The sequence below is a fragment of the Lonchura striata genome, chromosome 1 (genome assembly GCF_046129695.1).
Source record: "Lonchura striata isolate bLonStr1 chromosome 1, bLonStr1.mat, whole genome shotgun sequence".
Taxonomy (NCBI): domain Eukaryota; kingdom Metazoa; phylum Chordata; class Aves; order Passeriformes; family Estrildidae; genus Lonchura; species Lonchura striata.
In genome coordinates, this window is record NC_134603.1 from 58,157,092 (window position 1) to 58,177,480 (window position 20,389).

General features: G+C 36.0%; 1 protein-coding gene across 1 annotated transcript; it reads left to right on the forward strand.

The window, feature by feature from the left end:
- Positions 1-1,772: 1,772 nt before the first annotated feature.
- Positions 1,773-15,808, forward strand: C1H18orf63 (chromosome 1 C18orf63 homolog). The gene is made up of 13 exons (XM_021530897.3): positions 1,773-1,906; positions 2,515-2,593; positions 4,039-4,095; positions 5,401-5,512; positions 6,491-6,532; positions 7,483-7,559; positions 8,946-9,055; positions 9,705-9,801; positions 9,901-9,986; positions 10,558-10,741; positions 12,036-13,121; positions 14,115-14,231; positions 15,749-15,808. Exons 1-13 carry the CDS (start codon positions 1,773-1,775, stop codon positions 15,806-15,808), a joined length of 2,241 nt encoding a protein of 746 aa, XP_021386572.3.
- Positions 15,809-20,389: the final 4,581 nt, after the last annotated feature.

The following is a 20,389-nucleotide window of genomic DNA, read 5'->3' on the forward strand; positions in this document are numbered from 1 at the left end:
TAAGAGTAGCTACTCTCCCTCCGATGGGTGCTGTTCCCAGCTTTGATAAGGAGGTTCTTCACTCCGACTTCCAGGCTGTTACTGAAAATTGCAAATACTGCTGCCGAGCTCTGGGCTTTAGTTGCCTGTTCAGACAGAAAAGTCAGGGATAGCCATTCCCTGACTGATGTTCTGCTCAGTTTAGCAGGAGCTCAGGTTTCGAGTTCACGTACTGTGATTATTGGCATGTAAAAGTCGGATTTCTCCCTCACACGTAAAGTCCTCCAGTTCAGAGGGCGGTTGTGTATATTTCCGAGGATTTATAACCAGTAGTTCTTTCTTAACTGGCAGTTCGTGTTAACTGCTACTTTTCTCTTTATCCTCTCCCTTGAAGGGAGAAGCCTTTTGCTTCTGCCCTGTCCCATTAGCTTTTAATATGTCTGGGAAGATTTAACTTAGGCTTAATACAGCTAGTTGTTTCCACAGGGGAGTCATCCTCAAACAGCAAGCAGGGCTCTGGGGCATTGCAGCATGTGTTTTACAACATCTCTGCCACAAAAACCCCCAATAAATATTACGAAAGCCTCAGACTCAGGCTTTCTTTTCCATGGTTGCAAAAGGATGAGATTTTTTTCTCAACTGTTTAAAACTGAGCTTTCCCTTGAGCTGTAGCTTTTGGAATTCTCTGATGAAGTGGTAGTTTTGGCTGGCATTTAAAAAAACCCCTACTTTTCAGGACTGCCGAAAAAAATTGAAATGTGTTTTCCTTTAAGGGTAAGAAAGAAGAAAGCTTTATTTTCTTTTAAATGAAAGTTATAAAACACTCATCTTGTGATTTTTCTTGGATATGATGGAGGTTAATCTGTTTAAATTGTTACACTGTAAAGTAAGCAAAGCAAAATCAGAACAGCAAAGTTATCTTTGACATTGTTCCTCAAAATATGCTTCCAGTTCATAATTGTTTTATCACAATTAACAAAATTGCTTTTCAGGTGAGTACCTGGTGAGTTCATAAAATTTGGGATCAAAATATTTATTGCTGTCCTCACTGTGCTGGTGAGATCATTTCCTAAAATTGTTTTAGGGTTTGGAAAGGGAAGAAATATTAAACCAGTTTTTTCTGGTGTGCAGTGTTTGTTCCTGGCTTTCTCGCTACCTGTCTTTCTTTGAAATACTTTGATTGAAAAAGATGCTACAGTTAAAAGGTGTATTTTTCTTCAAGTAATGAAATATTAGATTTTCTTTTTTCTGTCATGAATATTCTACCTCATTACACTGGGCCTGGCCTGTGCTGCAGGGCAAAGGAGCACACCACAGGCACTTAGCAAGATGGGTAATGTGACTTCATGTTATTCCCATTCACATGTAATTTGTTAGTACTGCATCAAAGAATCATATTCTTAGTCTGAAATTCTGGTTCTTTGGGTTCTTTTCAGTGTTTTTGTGAAGTTCCAAAAAAAACAGAATTCCATTGCATGTGCTCAGTTAATATGGCAAGGATCATACATGTACTCTGTATTCTTTTGTCCTTGTATTTACTCTGAATATTTTGGCTCTCGCAAATAATTATTTTTTCAAGTATAATGCATTATGTATACAAAAAGGATAGTCAGCACTTTTATCTGACCAAATCACGTTATATTTTCTCTATATTCTTAATCGAGGTAATTGATTATTCATTTACCTAATAACATACAAAGTTCTGTAAACAAATACCTACCTGCTTTACAAAAATTAATTTATTTTTTTATTATAATACCCAGGTGCTGCATGAGGGCAATCAACAACATACTATGAATAGCACCAGACACCAGTCTCTGTTCTTTGTCAGTCTGCCTGAGCTGCACAAACTCTGTGCTGCTACAGTAACACTGAGTTCTCAGATACCAGAAGTTGAGTCAAGGAGTACACAGATAAAGACTTGCAGGTGAAGAGTTTTGAGGACTAGTATTTCCAGAAGCTGCTAGTGGTTGTTATTCAAATATTTTATTAGTCATACTAGAATTAACTGTAATAAAATCAGCAAAGTTCTTATCGATGGCAAGAGTACAAAATAGTTTAAAATAGCTTTTTTTTTCTTGGGCAGGGGACTTGCTTGCTATTGGGGAACAAAAACAAAATATCTATTTATGTTTTAAATTTCATAGGCTAAAACGAATGAATCCGCATACTTCAAATTAGTGAATGGTTAAATTTAATCTGTGTTTATCTGCAAAGCTGGGATGCTTCATGTAGGTTGAGACTAAGTGGAAAGACTATTTGGAAAGCAGATTCTTAAGCATTCACCAAGCATTATGCTATTCCCTTTAAAAGAAAAGGGGAGAAATGAGAAAGTCTGCTGAAAGGAACACTTTTGGACAGCTCCATCTGTGTGCCAAAGGCCTGTAATCTTTGTCTTAGAGCATTGTGGGTCATCTAGAGCAAGTAACTTGGACTAATCCAATTTATTATACTGAGACAATTGAAACTGATTAAAAATGGAATGTATGCTGAGAAAATAAAACATTTTTAATTTCTTTCTCACCTTTTTCATAGGCAATTATTATTCCTGTATCAAGAGATCCTTTCTGCACCTGTTATGGGGACACTGAATCAAATTTCGGTTGTGATGGCGGTCAGTATCACTGTGTAAATAAGTATCTGTAGTTACAAATTGCTGCAGATGAGCAGAGTGCACCTCACTCAAAAGAGAGAAACAGCACTATGTTTTATTGAGGTAAAATAATAATTTGGCAGAGTTTGATGGGTCTGATGGAATTTAGCAAGGTTTTAACAGTGTTCTGTTAGGTTAGCAAGGTTTTAACGGTGTTCCTGTTCATAAAACAGCAAGTTTGATGCCAAGGTTTACCTTATAATTACACATGGAAGAGCCATGAAAAGGCAAACTGAGTTAGAATGACTCAGAGAGAGACCAGAGGTGCAAAGAGTAAAGAGATGTCAAGTTCTGTGGAGACATGAGGTTCAGAGTGGATCCCTTTCTGGAATTCTTTTTTGGAGCCTATGTGTGGCTGTATCCAATCTTTGTCTCAGACTTGGACAACAGTTCATGCCTAATGGAATTATCCCTACAATGTTTATAGTATCTGAGTAGCTGCATGGATTAGTAATTCCTCATAGCATGAATTCAGCATGCTTTCAGTCACTAACTGCAGATCACAGGTAAGGGGTCTTTTGACCTTTTTTAAGGAAGGTTCTCTTAATTTCCACTATGGAATCTTCAAACTTGAGAAGAGTCCCTGCTCAAAACAGTCACCTGCCATGCAGGCCAGCTGTTGTACAATCTGGCATTCAGGGAGTGCTCAGATTGGGCCCATCCTTATTTTAATAATTAAAGGGTGAAGTAGTTGGCTCTTTATCAATAGTATAGGCAAGACAGATGTCTTTGATTTAGTGCTGATAGCTCTTTCTGTATTTTGGTTATCTTGTACTTTTGAGTTTTGAAAACACCTTTTGAAATATTTTTCAAGACACCTTCACTCCTTTGTAGCCAGGGACTTTCCAGCTTGCAAATTCATCCCAAAGATGTGAGGCCTGTTGTTTCTTGGTCAGTCATGTATGGCTAGGGGTAAATTGTATTTGTCACACATACATGTTATGTTTCTCTAAGAAGTGTTTTGTTTGAGGAGCAAGGATAAGTAAAAATATTTCACTTAAAGCAGGCTCTTTTTTTTGTGCATTAGTGGTGTAGGACAACTTAAGTCCTTTACTTTTTTGATGAAATGGCCTTTTCAGATGGTGAACCGATCTGTGGGATGAAATGGACTCAATTGGTAAGGTACCTCCCAATTCACAAGAGGAGAAGCAGGTGCAGAGTGCTGCAGCTTTGTTTTGGGCAGTCTTTGGCTCACTTGTCTTGTTTGTGAATATATCTTTAGCTAGAAATGAGATTGCATGATGACAAATACCTGAGCTGATTTTATTTTTCTCCTTTAAAACACAGGATAAAGTGTTTGCCCAACTCTTCCCTTGCATGATTTTCAAAGGCAAAGGTACTGTCACCAGAATTTAATCTATGCTTAATGCCAAAACCTTGATTTATTTTTTTATTGTTATTTTTAGATACCATTTTACGAATCGGGAATATGTCAAGCCTATGTAGAGAGACATGGAGCTGCTGTAAGTGCTGAAATATGACAGAGTTCTTTAGGCTGTTACACTTGTCTGCAATTGCTGTTGCCAGAAGTGTTTTTCATAGGCCCTACACTTTGCACTAGAGAAGCCAAGTTTCAGGGTTAGTAATTCCGCCCCGTAGACAAAATGTGTCCTGTGAAGTGGGCATGGTAAATATACTTTGTCAGACTCAATAGTTTTAAGAAGTTTGTGATCAATGCCTCTAGATTTCTCTGCTGAAGTGGCATCCTGCTCCTGCTCAGAGGCATGGGGGACTGACCTTGAGACAACCTTTGGGCCACAGACCTGCAGCTCTCCTGCTGGTGTCATGCCCTTCATCCAGCAGGAATGTTCAGGCAGCTGAACTGAAACCCATTCACCTTTGGGTTTACCCAGCCTGTACGGGACAGTCTCAGAAAAACCAAAGGCATAGAGAAGAAATGGAACCCCTCAGCTTAACAGCTGATATAATTTTAGACCATTATGCGTATGATTTACTATCTTCTAGTATGCAACATCTATGGAGTTTATGAATGTACATGTGGATGCACTAAAATTGGTGAGTCAGAAGACTGATTGTAGCCAAAGCCATAGCTCTCTTAATGTGCACAGCCAGCTGGCTGTACCTTAATTTGTTCCAAGTAGTGCAAATGCATATGCAGATTAGTAAGACATACATTATTGAAATATGCTTACCTTACAGAACTGCTTTATGTTGATGTGTGTAGGTGATGTGTCCTTGTTAGGTTTTTCAACACCAAGCAGTTCCTTGCAGGATTCATTAGAAACATTCTTCTGGAGGTGTATTACTTAACTCTTTTTAACCTGCTGTAGTTTGTTTCTTGACTAGTGCTGATGATCAAGAGAAAGCTCTTCAGGACAGGCAGGCAAATAGAGCTGTAGAATGAGGAAAGCTGCATTTATCTACTGTGATTGCCAGAAAATGTGTCTGGTCTTGACTCTGACAGCAGAGGTAATGTCAGCTTTGCCTGGAGGGAGTTGAATATCTAATAAAGTACTCCAGAGGGTTCAATTAATCTTTTCCCAAAGTCTATTATCAGCCCTGTGAAAGCATTCTAGGAACTGTCATGCACCTCACTTTAATGGCGCATGAAATCCAAATGCCAACATCAAGTTCTGTGCTACCTTCTTCTTGAAGCGAAGTAGATGAAAGCTAAACATGTGTGGCACATATTGGAGTTTGGCTCCAAGATGAAGTAGCAGTATATTTGCTTAAATTTTGACTGAAGCCTTTAAAAAATCTGTTAAATTATTAAAAATATATGTTTCTTTTTGTCACTGTTTTATTAGCTGGAAGCACCACAAACAGTTACTCCAGCCCTTCTCCAAACCTGTCTCTCCTACACACTTACAGCCAGGCTTGCACCCAGATGGAACAAAGCTGGTCATCTCTTGGTGCAAGGTATTTGACTCAATTCGGTCAGGGATCAATCATTTAGTTTTCAGTTCTTTACTGTAGCATTTGTTTTCCATCATTTAAATTCCATAATTATTTCATTCATTAATAATAAATTGTTTCATTCCATTATCATATTACTTTTTTTCTTTATTTGAATTTTTGTCGTTTTGTTATCCAAGTTAAATTACTCAAGTTAATATTCTGAATGGACATGCCATTCACATTTTCATCTTCTTCTTTATCTTTGTAATAGATAAAATAATTATGTCAACTGAATGCAATGTACCATATGAAACCAAATATTGTTGGACAGAGTTGGTTTTTTTGACTCATGCTTTCAGCAGTGACACTTCTGCACAGGATTTGTAGGCTCTTCTAAACAGAAGTAGTTTTCTGTCAGACCCTCTTCTTCTACCAAGCTCTGTCTTTTTTGGATCATAGCTGCTTTGCCTGACATCTCTGCTAACTCCTGTGTGTGGCAGCCTAAATTTACAATACCTGTGTAGTATACATGTGAATTACCAAAGTATAAAAAACTGTAGTGTGCTCATAATAATTAGAGCAATTGTATACATAATTTCAAATATGTGCTGATAAAAGTGTGCATGTGTTGTCTTATTTACAGCCACAATAACAACAGTATCCTGTTCTCAGTATCTTCAAAATATAGGGGTATGAGATTGAAATTAGCTGATTCAGGAGTAGTGGCTGAAGTAGAGGATTAGGAGGAAAAAGTGATGTATAGATTGCTGCCTACTAATATACCTTTACATATCTCTCTTTCTTATAGATGTTAATGAATCAGTGAAAAGTTAATTGCTAGAGGGGATTTTATCTCCTAAAAAGTGATACACTTTCAGCATTTGTGATAGATGCAAACAAAACTGTGGTTTCTCCTTTTCTCTTTTTTTTTTTTTTTTTCACATCAAGACTTTAGACATATGGTTTAGAAAATAATGTCTGTCTATTCTATTTATTAAGGGAAAGACTTTTTGTCTCATTCAGGAAGGCAAAATGCTGTTGGTAAGTACAATATTCTGGTAATGGTAAAGTTGAGAGAGCAGGGTAAAGTTAAGCACTTTCCTACTGCCACAATCTTGGTATTACCAGCGCAGAGTCTTTGGTTTTCACTCTGAAATTACTTTTGTCAAAATACTCTTGGTGGCAGGTAATGTTCTGTCTGTAATAGTTGTCAGCTCAACTGAAAAATTACTCACGAAGAAGATAATTTTTATACTATTAATCTACAGCCATAGACTGACATTTGCCATTTTGAAGTTATAATTATTGCAATTAAATTCACTTGCCTTAAATTAAGAGTCTTGCAAATGATGTGAAAGTTCCATAGTAATAGATAGGAAAATGAGCTGTGGTGACTGTCCAGTATGTACTGTTTGCTGTTCACAAAAGTGAAGTCACAAAGCATGCTGGTTAGCTATTGCAAAAATTGCAAAGTAGTATTTTTATTCCAGCATAAAAGTTAAGATTACATTTGGCAATATTGGAGCCTAAATCTGTAGGAGAGATATATGTTGAAGAACCCAGAACTGAGTGAAAGTTTTGGAGGTGTGTCCATAAATGCTTGCCTTTCTCATTTAGTCTTTCCTATTGACAGCTCCTGGATGGAAAATACTGTGCTGAATGAGTCAGTGCAGCAAATGGTTGTATGAACTACATTTGCTTTGAAAATGGGTGTTTGTTTGTCAAGGATATGAGGATCAAGCACACAGTTGCACAGCCAGCTTTGAGTTTCTGAATTACTGTATGACACTATTTCATTATTATTTTTATTTTTCGCAGTTAAAATGCACCTAATTTTAATTTCTGTGCTGAGAAAGTCTAGCCTTTTGATTTTCATACACAGCATTTTGACTAACAATTACCTTAAATAAATATTTGAGTAAGCTTTCTGTCTAAGAGATGAGCTGTAATTCAAAATAGAGCATTGTGCTTTTTTTTTTTTTTTAATTTAGTTATAGACCTCAATGTGTCAGAGAAGCAGCTTTGCATTAGTGTGGAGCCTTGCTCAATTCGGCTGCCACCCCCTGAGGTATAAGCCTGTTATATTTTCTATGACTGTGTTTTATTGATCCTTATCTTCTTTTCTGTTAGGTGACTTCCAGTTATCATGATGGGCATAGAAATGCTTATTTCTGATTGCACTGAGACATTAACCATATTCCCTGACTATCTGCACAGGTTATAAAAGTATAAAATCCATATTGTATTTGTATTGATGCATTCTAGCAAGTGTAAAACTGAGATTCAAGGCTAAGAGAGCTTTCAAAAATGCTAACAGAATATAGCAGTGTGGGGTCTTTGTGACTCTAGATTTCCTTCTAGCAGTGTTTTCTAGAAAGCTTTCAGTCACACTGTAGTACACAGACAGTTTTGAGTAAAAACAGAGCAACTACAGGTGAGTTGTTGGCACCATGTTCAAGGTCCTTTTATATAGTTATTATGGAATCTGCTTAATTTCTATACAGCTTCCAAAATATTGGAGCAGCTGGGACCATGCTGCTTGTAAGTTTAATTTATACATTGTTTAAGACATCACAGTTGAGGCTGAAAACCTATTATCCTTTCTGACAGCCATGCCACCTGTGGTGAGTATATCCATACATGCAGGGCATATTTGTCAGGTTTGCTGGTTTCTTCTAAAATAAATATTTCTGATCCAAGCTCTTCTTTTGTTGAAATAGAAAAACAGGATTTCTTCTGTACCCTGCTTGGGACAGCATGAATACTAAAGCTATCTATAAGAAGCCAGTTCCCAAATTATATAGACCAATGATGGAAAAGATCATTATGTGGCTTTATTACCAGATTGATACTTTTATAAAACAGAAATGGCCAGATTTTCTTCTCAGTGAAAAAATGCAAACCCTCATAGATTATAGAAAGATAAAATGTTTCTCAAATCTCTGTCTTTGATTGTTCCCTACAGTCAAATTCAGACATTGTGAAAAAGTGTGGTGGTTTTTGACTTCTCAGAGGATGAAACTGCATGTTCCATTAATTCTGTTCTTTGGATACTTGTACATGTTTAGACAAAGTGATACACAGTTACTAGAATGTCGAGCATGGGTATCTGATTTGAACTTTTTGAAAATGCGTGTGGAAGTGAGACAGCTCTCAGTTTGAGAAATTCCTTCTATACTCTTATTAAACCATTTCACATAAAGTTTTAATCTCTCTGATTTCAATAAACTTTAAACCTTATACTTGCATGGCTTGTGAAAGTGTAAGCTCTAACGTAAGATAGTCTGCAATTTGATGATGGGAATATCCTCTGAAATAATCAGTCTCTGAACGCTGATGAAAGAATGATAATATATCAAGTTTCAGTGTATCATGATACACAATTATTTTTGAAGATTTAAAATTTGTACTGCTGTAGAATTATTTGCAAATAAACTTTCTTTTCTGTTTTAAGCTGGGAGATTTTGATATTTCAGCAAATATCGTAAAGCTGTTTGACAGCAATGAAAACACAGTTATTCAGCAACATTCCATACTAAGTAACTGGTGCTACGTTTTGCCAAGGTAGGAATCTGTTCACATTTCAGCAGAAATAAACATTTCTTGAAATGTTTGCCCTACAAATTCTGAATTTGATGCTAATGATAAGAACTCTTCTGTTTTACAATCTGTTTTAAATTCAGGCATTTTTTGTTTTTATTATCTCATTGCTAAGGAAAATAAGAAAAATTAATCAACAAATCATAAATTACGCATTTAAATACTATTTCAATTTACTAATCTTTGTGCTACTTATATGGTATGCAAGAGCATCAGTTTTTCTCAAATACAATTTTACCAGGAAGTCAATTTAAAGAAAAAGTATTTCAACCTTTGCCATGAACTACCTTCATTTTTATCTAATATTTTTCATCATGAAATATAGGAGAAGTAATAATGATATTTCCTTTTATTCTACATTCACTGCTAGTGAGTGTTGAAGAGATATGTCACTTGTAGTTGTCACTTTATTCTTTACCATACTTCAGAAAATATTGAAATTGTTATGTCATAAACTTGTGAGCTAAAGGTATTAGTCCTCAAAACATAAAAATAATCTCTAAATACTTTGAATGCAAAAAATAAGATTTTTTTTCCCCAAAAAAACCCCAGTATATTTTCAACTGGATTTTATGACACCCTTTCTAAGCAGCCCTTCTTTATCTGTTCACAGCATGAAAATGGGTCAAATCATAAACATTAGCCATATAATTCCTCCAGAATCTCCTTTCCATTCATATAAGGATTTTCAGATGCACTGGAAGAATCTGGTAAAAAACACATACACTGCATTCATTTTTTTCCCTCCCTTTTTTGTTTGCCTATTGAGTTTGTCCTTATAACACCTGTTTTTGTTTGGTTTATCTAAGTATGGATATATTCTTCCTGAGGATCTTGAAGAGACAAAAATATACTTGAGTGTTTACTTCAAACCAATAGGGGAAAGATTCTTCACGTATCCTTTCAGAACATATTTGTTGTTTCCTCTTCTACAATTCTAACAAGGGTCTGCTTTTTATTTTTGAGTCTGCCAGATTTCCTTCTTTCATAATTTCATAGTAGTCAGTAGAGATATGTTTTAATAGACAAATTGAAACAAAATGTTTAGTCAAGTCTCTGTCCCAGTATTGAACAATCAGAAGTCAAATAGAGTGATTTATTTCATGGCTTCCATAAATGTGATAATGCCACTTTAAATGTGATGCAAAAGGAAGTGCTGTAAAAGAAAGTCAAACTGTGTAAAAATGTGACCAACAAAAATTGCTTTTAAAGAGAATTTTCCTGCCAGAAAACACTAGACTAAGGGTTACTTATATTGAGTAATCTTTGCCTTTATAGCTTAGCATAGTATAATTGTGCTGAAGTCCTGTAACTTTATAAACTTCAGGCCCATAAGGAATTAAGTGCTTTTGTTTACCTTTAAAAAAAAAACATTTAGACAAACTTATGCTTTCTTCTCAACAAGGATTTTTATTAATTATAGAAATATAGGGAAAGTTGTTAGGTATCCTTGAACACTTTCTCAGGTACCCTTTAAATTGCATCCGAAGTCAGCCAGTGCAGTATTTCCCCAGAACAGATGCAGAAAGTGTAGTGAGCTCTTTTATTTCTGACATGAAGAGCAATTTTTCACAGCTGTGTGGATTTCCAGTAAAGATGACAAGTAAAGCACTTTATGCTACAAAGGAACTCTGCAAGGCTTCAGTGCATGTAAGGCTTTCTTTATAAACATATTAATGGCACATATTTTTTCATTGCATTAAGTGGTCTTTATCATATTCAGAGCACAGTAAGAGCATATAACTATGCTTTTCAAAACAAACTATCAATCCTGTAACTTTTAATTATCATGTAAGTAAAAGCTACATTATTTGCCATTGTAAAGTTGTTATTAACCTTATAAAGTTATACATACATTTAAAAATGGACTTGGTACAAATTACTTGCTATCAGTATTTGCAATTCTGTAGATTTTTTTTTTTTTTTTTTTTTTTTTTACATTTGGATATCCAGAACTTTCTCAAATCTCTTCCATAGTAATAGAAACAACAGTAAAAACAACAATAATAATGAGTAAGGCACTGGAGCAAGTTGCCTAAAGATGTAGATTCTCCATCTCTGAAATTGTTCAAGGCCAGGCTGGATGGGGCTTTGAGAAACGTGGTCTGGTCAAAGTTGGCTGGAACTAGATGATCTGTCAGGTCCCTTCCAATTCAAAACATTCATGATTCTATTATTATTACTATCAGAGTAGTAATATTACAATTTATTTAAAAATAAAAAGAGGACTGTGTGGACATAAGCATTTTAAAACACTCAAGCTGTAAGATTTACTCCAGATCTGGTGATGAAAAGGAGACAAGTAATCAAAACTCCTGTAATTGGAGGTTGTGACGAAGGCTAAGGCTCAAATTTCTTTGGTAGTAGTGTGTGAAAGAAGAAATGAAGTAATTAATTCTGAACAAATAATAGTGACAGATATTGCAGAGGTTCTAAAATACTATAATCCTCTTTCAGAAAGCAGTTTCTGTTTATGTCTCTCCAGTGATCAAAGGTAGGACCTAGAATAGGTCCTCTGTGTCATCTGCAGTTTTATAGAAATCCAGACTGTCTTTTGCTCAGAATACAGATGCTCTTAGAAGTCTTAAGAGATGAGGAGCCCTGTCAGTCAAACCCTCTGTAGAACTCCTCAAAAGGAGTAGACATTATCCAGTTGGAAAGCACTAAACCAAGATAATTAGTGTAATTTAAGTGTTTCCTTCTGAGAAATACGATATTCTAGCAGAGTGTGTAAACAAAGAACTCGGGGAGGATAAAAAAAAAAACCCTTAATTTATAGTGACAACTAAATATTGTTTTAAAATATTCTACTCCAAACCACAAATTTTTATTCTTATATGTTGTGATGTCTATTCAGTTGATACCATATAACAGTGCATTAGGTGGCACTATTAGATCGTTAAATGCAGTTTATTCAATTTAGCAGCCTCTTGACGTGTTGCAGGAAATAAAACCTAAGCGTACGAAATTGGACGGTGAGATGGTTTGTGTAGTATCTCTAACGCAGGTTCCTCCAAGAAAACCGACTTTGCCTGAAATTCCTTCACCGTGCAGTACGGAAAACAGCCACTGGATGGAGCGTTTGATCAAAGAGCCTGGAACAAACAATTTATCGAGTAGCAGTAGCAGTTTTTCGAGTACAGGAGGGGTTAGCATTGAAGCAACAGAGAAATCAATGAGCAATATGCAAATTCCAGGCGTTCTACAGTTACCAACTGCAAAATCTTTAGGAACACCCGTAAACTCAGCCTTTGAAGCCACGCTTCCAAAAGTCAGCAAAATTATACCAATTTTCAAAGGAAAGTTGATGCAAATGAATGGAAAGATCACAAATCAAACAGATAGGAAGAAAAAGGAAAATGCTGAAAGGCATTCACCAATAAAAAGTGTGGGTGTTTCGTCTTCTATGCCGACTGTGCACAAATCCAGCATAACTCAGATTTTCAAACACATTCAAAATATGCCAGTCAAAACTCCTACTGACAGCAGCGTGCTTCAGGTAAAGAACATGAAGACACACGCAAAACATGGTACACCCATATTCCAATGGAAAACCCAGTCTAGTGGACAAATGGCTAACTCTGATTTTTCTGAAAACTCAGCTTCAGGTGGGAATCCACGTGAAGTCAATCACAAAAAGGCAAAATCTCCATTCTTTCTTAAGAATTTTGGGCCAATGCTTCAGAAATCAAACACCAGTCCATGTCTGAATACACACGAATCTTTTAGTTCCAGTGCAAGAAGGGGGAAAAAGTTTACAAGTCAAAATACTGCTCAATTTCTTGAGAAACAACACCAATCAACGGAAGTGCATTTGCAGATTTGTAAATTAGACAGTGAAATGACAAATTCCAGTTTGTCACTGCAACAAACAAAGAGATCAAATAAAGGATCTGGGTTAAATATTCATGAATCTGTCTTCAAAGATACAGTGTGCATGGCCAAGGGTGAGGGAAACAAAGCAGCATGCCACTCTAAGGACTGTACTGCTGTGACAACCAGTCATCATTCCAAACCTAACTTTGAACAGGTAAAGGGCTCATTCTCATTGCTTCTCACAAATTCAACAATGTTAAGCAATAAAGAGCATGACTTTCATAATGTTCTACCATCATTCTCAATGTAGTTTTCTAAAATTCTACCATATAACTTAATGTTTTCAGCCACTGCTGCTCTTTTTTTTCTTTTTTTTTTTTTTTTTTTGAAAGGGAAGATGATTTACTGTGTTTTTTTAAATAAACACTTCTTTAATTTGAGACTTTTATGGTGGGGTACTTAATTTTCCTTTGCTTTAGACAGTTTATCCAGGTCTGTGTGAGGTTAACATGGTGACCTTTTTTTGGTGTTCTTTCTTCATATAAAACCATACTAATGGAATAATTCCTTCCTTCTGGAAGGAATCTCAAACCTCATCAATTGCGTATTGCTGACATCAGTTGTGTGTAAGGCATTGTGTTGTTAGACAAACGTGGAAGCTTTGCAAATACAAGTTTAATTATAATTTCAAAAAAAGCACAAGTTGCAACAGGAAAAAAAAATCCCTCTGGACATGAGGAAAAAATCTTCAGTGTGAGAACAGCTAGTCAGCTACTAGAGCAAGTTGCAGAGAGAGGTTTTTGGGTTTCCTAGCCTTCCATATTCTCAGAACTTGACTGAATGGGACCCAAAGCAAGGTGGTCTATCTTTGAAGTTAGCTCTATTTTGTGTAAGAGTTATGATTAGGTAACAGCTAGAGGTACTTTACCACCTAATTTTTCTGTGCCTCTCCCTGCATTTCAATTAAAAAAATAGTTCAGCTGATTTCAGTGTAATTTTTATGAGGATGATATTCCATATATTGGGTACATGGATGAAATGTCTTGGGCTGATGTTTTTCATCTATACAATGTAATTTGGTAGGTTATCTCAGCTTTGTGTAATGAGAGCACTTTTTGAAAAAGTAAGTAATTTTAAAAGTTAGAGATCTTGTTCAAAATGTTGTGGGGTGTTTTTCTAATGAAGATATAAACTTCTGTGCTTTAAGCTGATTACAGGGAACAAGTATCTGACATGTGAAACACTGACCTCAAAACTGACTTTGCCAGTCAAGGAGAGCACCATGGAAGCACCTGTAAAGAAAAGTTGTGCCAGACAAAGACAGGTAACCCCCCCACACACAAATATACTCCTTGATCCAGTCCAGAAGGACCTGAATTAAGAGACAAAAAAGATCCAAACTGCTCCAATTAAAATGGGCAGGCTACGAAATCTTACTGACCTCTCTGGATAAAATTAACCTTAACCAGGTTAAAGGTAACCACTGGGTATGATACTGTCGCTTAAAGAGTTCATTTTAAATGTGTGTCTCCAGCAAAAGCTGCTACTGAAATACTTAATGATGTTAGTGTTTCTGAAACAGATTTTCTGATTCTACAGAAAAGTTCTATCCTGCTGTATATGGCTCTGTAAGATTTTCATCTCAAGGACTTGAATTTAGCAACATTCTGTAGAAATTGTTTTTTGCTTTGTTATGCTTTTAAAGCCAAGTACAAGGCAATTCAGGATGTTTTAACTGTAATTAAAGGAACACAGTCTGTGCTCTCCGTGTGATCAGCAAAGGCCAGTGCAGCAGCCCCAGGGGCCTCCTGCAGGAACACACTCATACCCCAGAGCTCGAGCTGCAGCAGGGAAGAGAGGAGTCAGTGTGGGAAGCGCCAGCCCAGCTGCTCTGAGCCGGCCCCATCCAAGTGCAGCTGGGAAAGGCCCTTCCACAGGGCCACAACCAAGTCAGTGGTTACAGGTCCAGCACTGCAGTGCTACAGCATTAGAGTCACTCTCACAAAGAGGAAAAAAAACAGCAACTAAAAGTAGCTGTTTATAGGAATAACACCTCCAGGGGTCTGGGTATTGAGAGGAGACTTCCACCACAATGCGAACTAATGAAGTCCTTTACCTGCCTCTGGGAATGACTCAGACACACCAGGGCTTGTAAGCATGGAGAGCTTGTAGCTGCTCTGGCAGTACTGTTGGAATGGGGAAGGGGCATTGCCCTGTCCTAGTCAGGAGTCACTGGTGCTCCATGCATTCCTCACTCTCCAGGCAGGCTGTGAGTAGCACAGGTACCTGCCTGAGCCCTGCAAGCTACTTTTGGGAAGCGTCAGGACACAGCAAGTTCTCACTGTCACACTGCCACTGCAGTGCTGCCACTGCTAGACTCAAGAGAGGTGGATGCAAGGCTCTCAGGAAGTTTCGTTGGTGTGTCAGGAAAAGAGGCTTGTCTGTTAATTGGGGTCAGGATGGACTCTCTGATGCTTATTGGGCTGATTCCTCCTGTCCTCCCTATTAAAATATAATGGTGCTGACTGGGGACACTGCTAAGCACATCTCTGAAGAATAAGCCTTTGTCACTACTGATAACCAGAAATGATAGTTGGTTTTGAAAGTCATGGTTACCAACATGTAAAAGGTATTTTCAAAATAGCCACGTTCCTAATTATTCAGCCACTGTACTTATAAACATACTTCGAATTATTTATATTGGAAAACAGAATTTTTTATTAATTACTTCTTATTCAACTAAGAATTTCACTCAGAAACAATGTTTTTTAGTTGAACTTTTAGCTTAGTATTGCTGCTTTATTGGCTTTTGCCCTTTTCTGTTTGTCTTGTTTTTGTAAGCAGAAAGAAGAAGGTTATTCAAAGTTAAAGAGAGCCAAAAGAAGTAAAACTTCTACTTAAGGTGTTCTGGAGCATTGAAAGCAAACTCTGGGTATGTTTATTAGAAATTTAAAATATTTTCTTTCATTAAAATAATATTGCATATATCTGTAATAGTTCCTGCACTATTGGATCATGATGATGGTATCAGCTGGCTACAAAAGAATCACTTTATGATAGAAATGGCTTCTAGAGCAAACTGATGAGGTAACTGAGGCAACTAAATTCCAAAGGACATTAGCAAATAAAGCATTGTGCTTTTTTTGTGAAACAAGCAATCCTAAAAAAGGCATTTTGTATTTCCTAGAACTTAGAGTTTGACATAAATTTGTCAAACCATTTTTGAGTGGCTCATTTTTCTCTCAGATTAAAATAAACCTGTTTTTTGGGCTTCAAAGTTTCCCTTGAATCTGAGCTGAAGTTAAAACCAAAAACCATTAAAAAGGAGCTGTGTATATTATTTGATATCATTACAAGAAATGTTTCTAAATGCTCTTGTGTTGCTGAGATCTAATTACAGGACAAAGCTGTCTGTCATAAAAACGGAATAAATTTAGTTTTGTTACAAGATATTTCAACCCACGTTGTGGGTGGTTGTCAATAATAGTCTTGCAGGGTAAAACAAGCTTGTCCTTTGAACGTTCCTTTGAATATCAAGAATGCAACATTAGGACACATTATGAGAAGCTCACCAGGTTGAAGGACTGAGTGCCTATCACAAGTTATCAGTAGTAAAATGTGCAGGAAATGGTAACCTATGCAGTTAACTGTTTCAGAGGTAAATGGAAGTATATTTAGTCAGATTAAAATATTGATGTAAGCAAGATGGTCACAGAGAACAGCACAAAAGAATGTATCTTATATAAAGCATATAGAGAGATAGAGCAACAAAGATGCAAAATATAAACTGTACATCTTTTAACCTGGCTTTTAGCTTTGGTGGAAGTGATAACAAGTACCTAAATGTGCATTTTGTCTCAGAGATGCACTTTATGTCCTTCCTTTCCTTATTGGGATATATTTCCTCCAGTGAACAAATATATCAGTTGTCTGCTTTTCCTAAGGAAAGCCTCTGGTATGGATGGAAGCTTTCCATCTCTGGCCTTCACACTTTGGTATTCAGCATATTCCATCCCTGGGTTTAGCATTTCATCTCTCCTGCTTCAAGCCAGGCAGTTCAGACATGATCCTCCTTCAGAGGTGATCTGTTCTAGTGATCAGCACAGATATCCACAGGTCCAAAGCCTGTGACTTTCACTGAGGACTGGTGAGCAGAAGTGGTGTCTCTGTGACTGGCCAGAACTTTACTTTTTTTAACTGATTTTTTTTCTTATCGATGAGTTAAATGCCATAGCATCAAGTTGATCATGGTAGACAATGCTTAAACCCCAGAGAGAAAACAGTGTTTTCCGTATAGTATTTAAAATATGATTTCCAAGAATCCCACTGTTAAGGGTTCTTCATTGGTGTTGATGATTTAAAAAGAAAACTAGAGCTAAAACAACTTCTGCTGTTGGACTCTTGCCTACAGTTTTGGTTCTGTAAAGCTGGACTCTAAATTCCTTTATTATATAGTACTACACATGTATTCAGAGTGCATGTTTTCATTTGAACACTTGGGAATTACTTGTGAGTTTTCCAATTTGCTGTGTAACAAGATTTATGTGTCAGAAGTCCTTATACTGGAATTCAGTGATGTAGTCAGCAAAAAGGACTTTGCTCTATAATTCATGACAAAAAAAAAAAAAAGCATTTTTTACAATTATCTTGCAAAAAGGGCTAGCTTTTATGACTTATGTGCCAAGTTACACGGCCTCTTGACTTGTCCAGGAAATCACAGCATAATCCTAATTTTTTTCTTTGTTTTGTTGGAGTGTATTAATAAAGCAATGTGAGAGAAGTATTTAACATTTGAAGAAGCTGAACATCTGATTCTAACACTAACAGTCTCCACGCTTAGTTCTTTACTAATAAAAGTCACCCTATCATTTTCACAAACTACTGTGAAAGGGAAATTGTATTCTAAGACAAATCAGAAGAGCAGAGATTCCAAAGCACAGCACCTACTACTACAGAAAGATGTTTTTGAAAAAGCATTTGCAGCATTGCATTTGTTGGTGGAAGAACAGACATATTAAAAATGTCAGCTCTGAAGCTTCCAAGCTTTTTCCACTGATCTGCAAAACTCTTCCTGTTGTACTGCGCTTGTGTTGTAGTGAGATACTACTGGCCTTTGGTTTCAGTTGCCAAATTTCATTTAGCAAATGAGAAGATACAAATTCATCACAGACAATAAAAATAGATTTCACCTGAAAGTATTTGCTGCTATTACTGTAAGGATATTGTGTCAATATAATAGTAAGGCAGGAGGTCCATACAATTGGAATTATTTAAAAATTCTCAGCAGTTTAGGGCTGAGATCTATTGGACTGTTTCTTCTAAAAGATGCATCCTTCAAGCCAACATTTAAGAATTTATCTTATAATTTGAATGTTATTCTACAAAATATAAAAAAAGCTGTCTTTCAAATGCTTTCTTCATGTGAAATAGTGGGCTAAAATAATATCAGTCCTATGTAGTGAAAATATTTGTCTTCATTAAAAAAAGGATTCTGATCAAGTTTAAATGAAAAACCAATTTATTTTATGATGGGGGAAAATATCCCAATCAAATCTAGCAGCAGAAATAACCTTTAGACTGTGTACATCAGTAGGTTGCTGGTACCTCAGTACCCAAAAAAGAGTTGCTATTGTAATATTTTTTCTGTTATCCTGTCTATTTTCCATTTCTATGGGATTGATTCAGGTTAGTAATTAATTTATTGCATGGTTAACCATTTATAAATACTAAAGAATGATAACTTAATATTCCTCGTCTTACTTTCTTGTAGAGTTAAGAATGTGGTTTAGCTGCCTGACCTCAGCCAAAGATTAAGAAGGTGTGAATAGACTTCTGCAACAGAAGTTCCTTCTTCCAACACCACAACTGACTGTGATATTTTGAGGGCTTTAAATCTAAAAAGCTAAGATCTAAGAGAAAGGATAAATATCCTTTATGCATATATGTGTACATATATGTGCATAATGCTACATATTTATGATGGAGAGAACTCTCTCTTGTTCTGTATAAAAATGCAGGCATTTAATTTGAATGCCCTGAACCCAAACTTTGTAAACAGAATGCAAATACAGATGTGGGAATACAGCAATATTTTTTTCCTTCATATTAACTATAGAGTTCTTAGTTGTCATTTGTTTTCTTCTACAATGTAAACTTTTTCTGTGTTTTCCTCCATTCAGGTTCCAAAGAAGGCAGTAACATACTTGAGAATCTCTGAACTTCATGTATTTTGCGCTTTGTCATTGGTAGATGTTTCTGGGAAAAAATCAGAGGGTTAAATACAGTCAAGTGAATCTATGTATCATCAATTCTTTCAGACAGTTCACGTTAATAAGCCTCTAATGCATTTGAAAATTTAACTAAATTGTTTAGTTGTTGAATCACATTATGTATGTCCTGATGCTTGCTTACACAGTTAATAATTTTTCCAAATAATTTTGTTGTTTCTAGTCATATTTTTAAAGGTAAAATATTTAATTATTTGTTGCAGTATCTGGGCCAGTTTGATTCACTAGTAGAACATTCCCAAATAAGTTTGCCTTGTCAAGTCAAATGATCAAAAAATAAACAATTTTATTCCTATAGGAATAACTTAAAGGCTGGATTTGACTCAAGCTGCATTAATTTTTGTTGTATTTTTTGGTGGCTTTTCAGATATGAAACTGCTCTGTAAAAGATTTTTTTTAAGTTTAATTGACAACCCCATTCTTCAGGAGCTCATACAGAACCTGTAGTTGCCCTTTGAGTAATTTTATGGCTGTAAGTGTGACTTCAGGGACCTACTTCAATGTGCAGAAACAAATATATACATGTATATAAGATTGTTGCCTCATAATCACTGCTTTGAAGTGAATTCTCTTGTGTTACCTGGAAGATAAGAATCAAATGTCACACTAGCTCCTAAACTCAAACGTTACAGAACTATAGTTGAACACTTGTTTTGGACATACATTTGCAAATTTTTTTTTCTAAAAGGCTTGATACAATGGGACTTTAGGCCCTTCATGAAACTATTTTAGATCCATGTTGCAATATTCACACATGTATTTCTTTTCATTTTTCCAAGTTGGATTTTGTCCTACCACTATGGCAATTTTTGTTTTGTTTTGTTTTTTTCTTGAATGGTGATTGTCAACATAGTTCTAATCTCATGGTGCCAGTCTTTAAAATGAACTGAGCTCTTCAGCAACATGTCATTTTCTCATACATAATCGAAAAAAAACCCAAAACAAAAACAAACAAACAAACAAACAAACAAAACAAAACAAAAAAAAAACAAAAAACCCCACAAAAACAACAAAAAAAAGGGGGGAAAAAAACAACCCAAAAAACCCCAAAAAAACCCAACAAGCCAAGACAAATAATAAAAGAAGTTAGTGCAATATGCTCAGCAAGAAATCAAATTATATCTACATTTTGTCTGGAAGCTGGTATACAAGGCTACTTTTCAAATGCTCTGGTTTAGTCACCTTTCATAGGTTT

Excerpts from the sequence above, each read along its gene's own strand:
- C1H18orf63 (XM_021530897.3), top strand. The coding sequence starts at position 1,773 with ATGAATAGCACCAGACACCAGTCTCTGTTCTTTGTCAGTCTGCCTGAG. Across the intron at positions 4,096-5,400 it reads TAGAGAGACATGGAGCTGCT|CTGGAAGCACCACAAACAGT; the intron begins GTAAGTGCTGAA and ends CTGTTTTATTAG. Across the intron at positions 10,742-12,035 it reads TCTGCAAGGCTTCAGTGCAT|GAAATAAAACCTAAGCGTAC; the intron begins GTAAGGCTTTCT and ends GACGTGTTGCAG.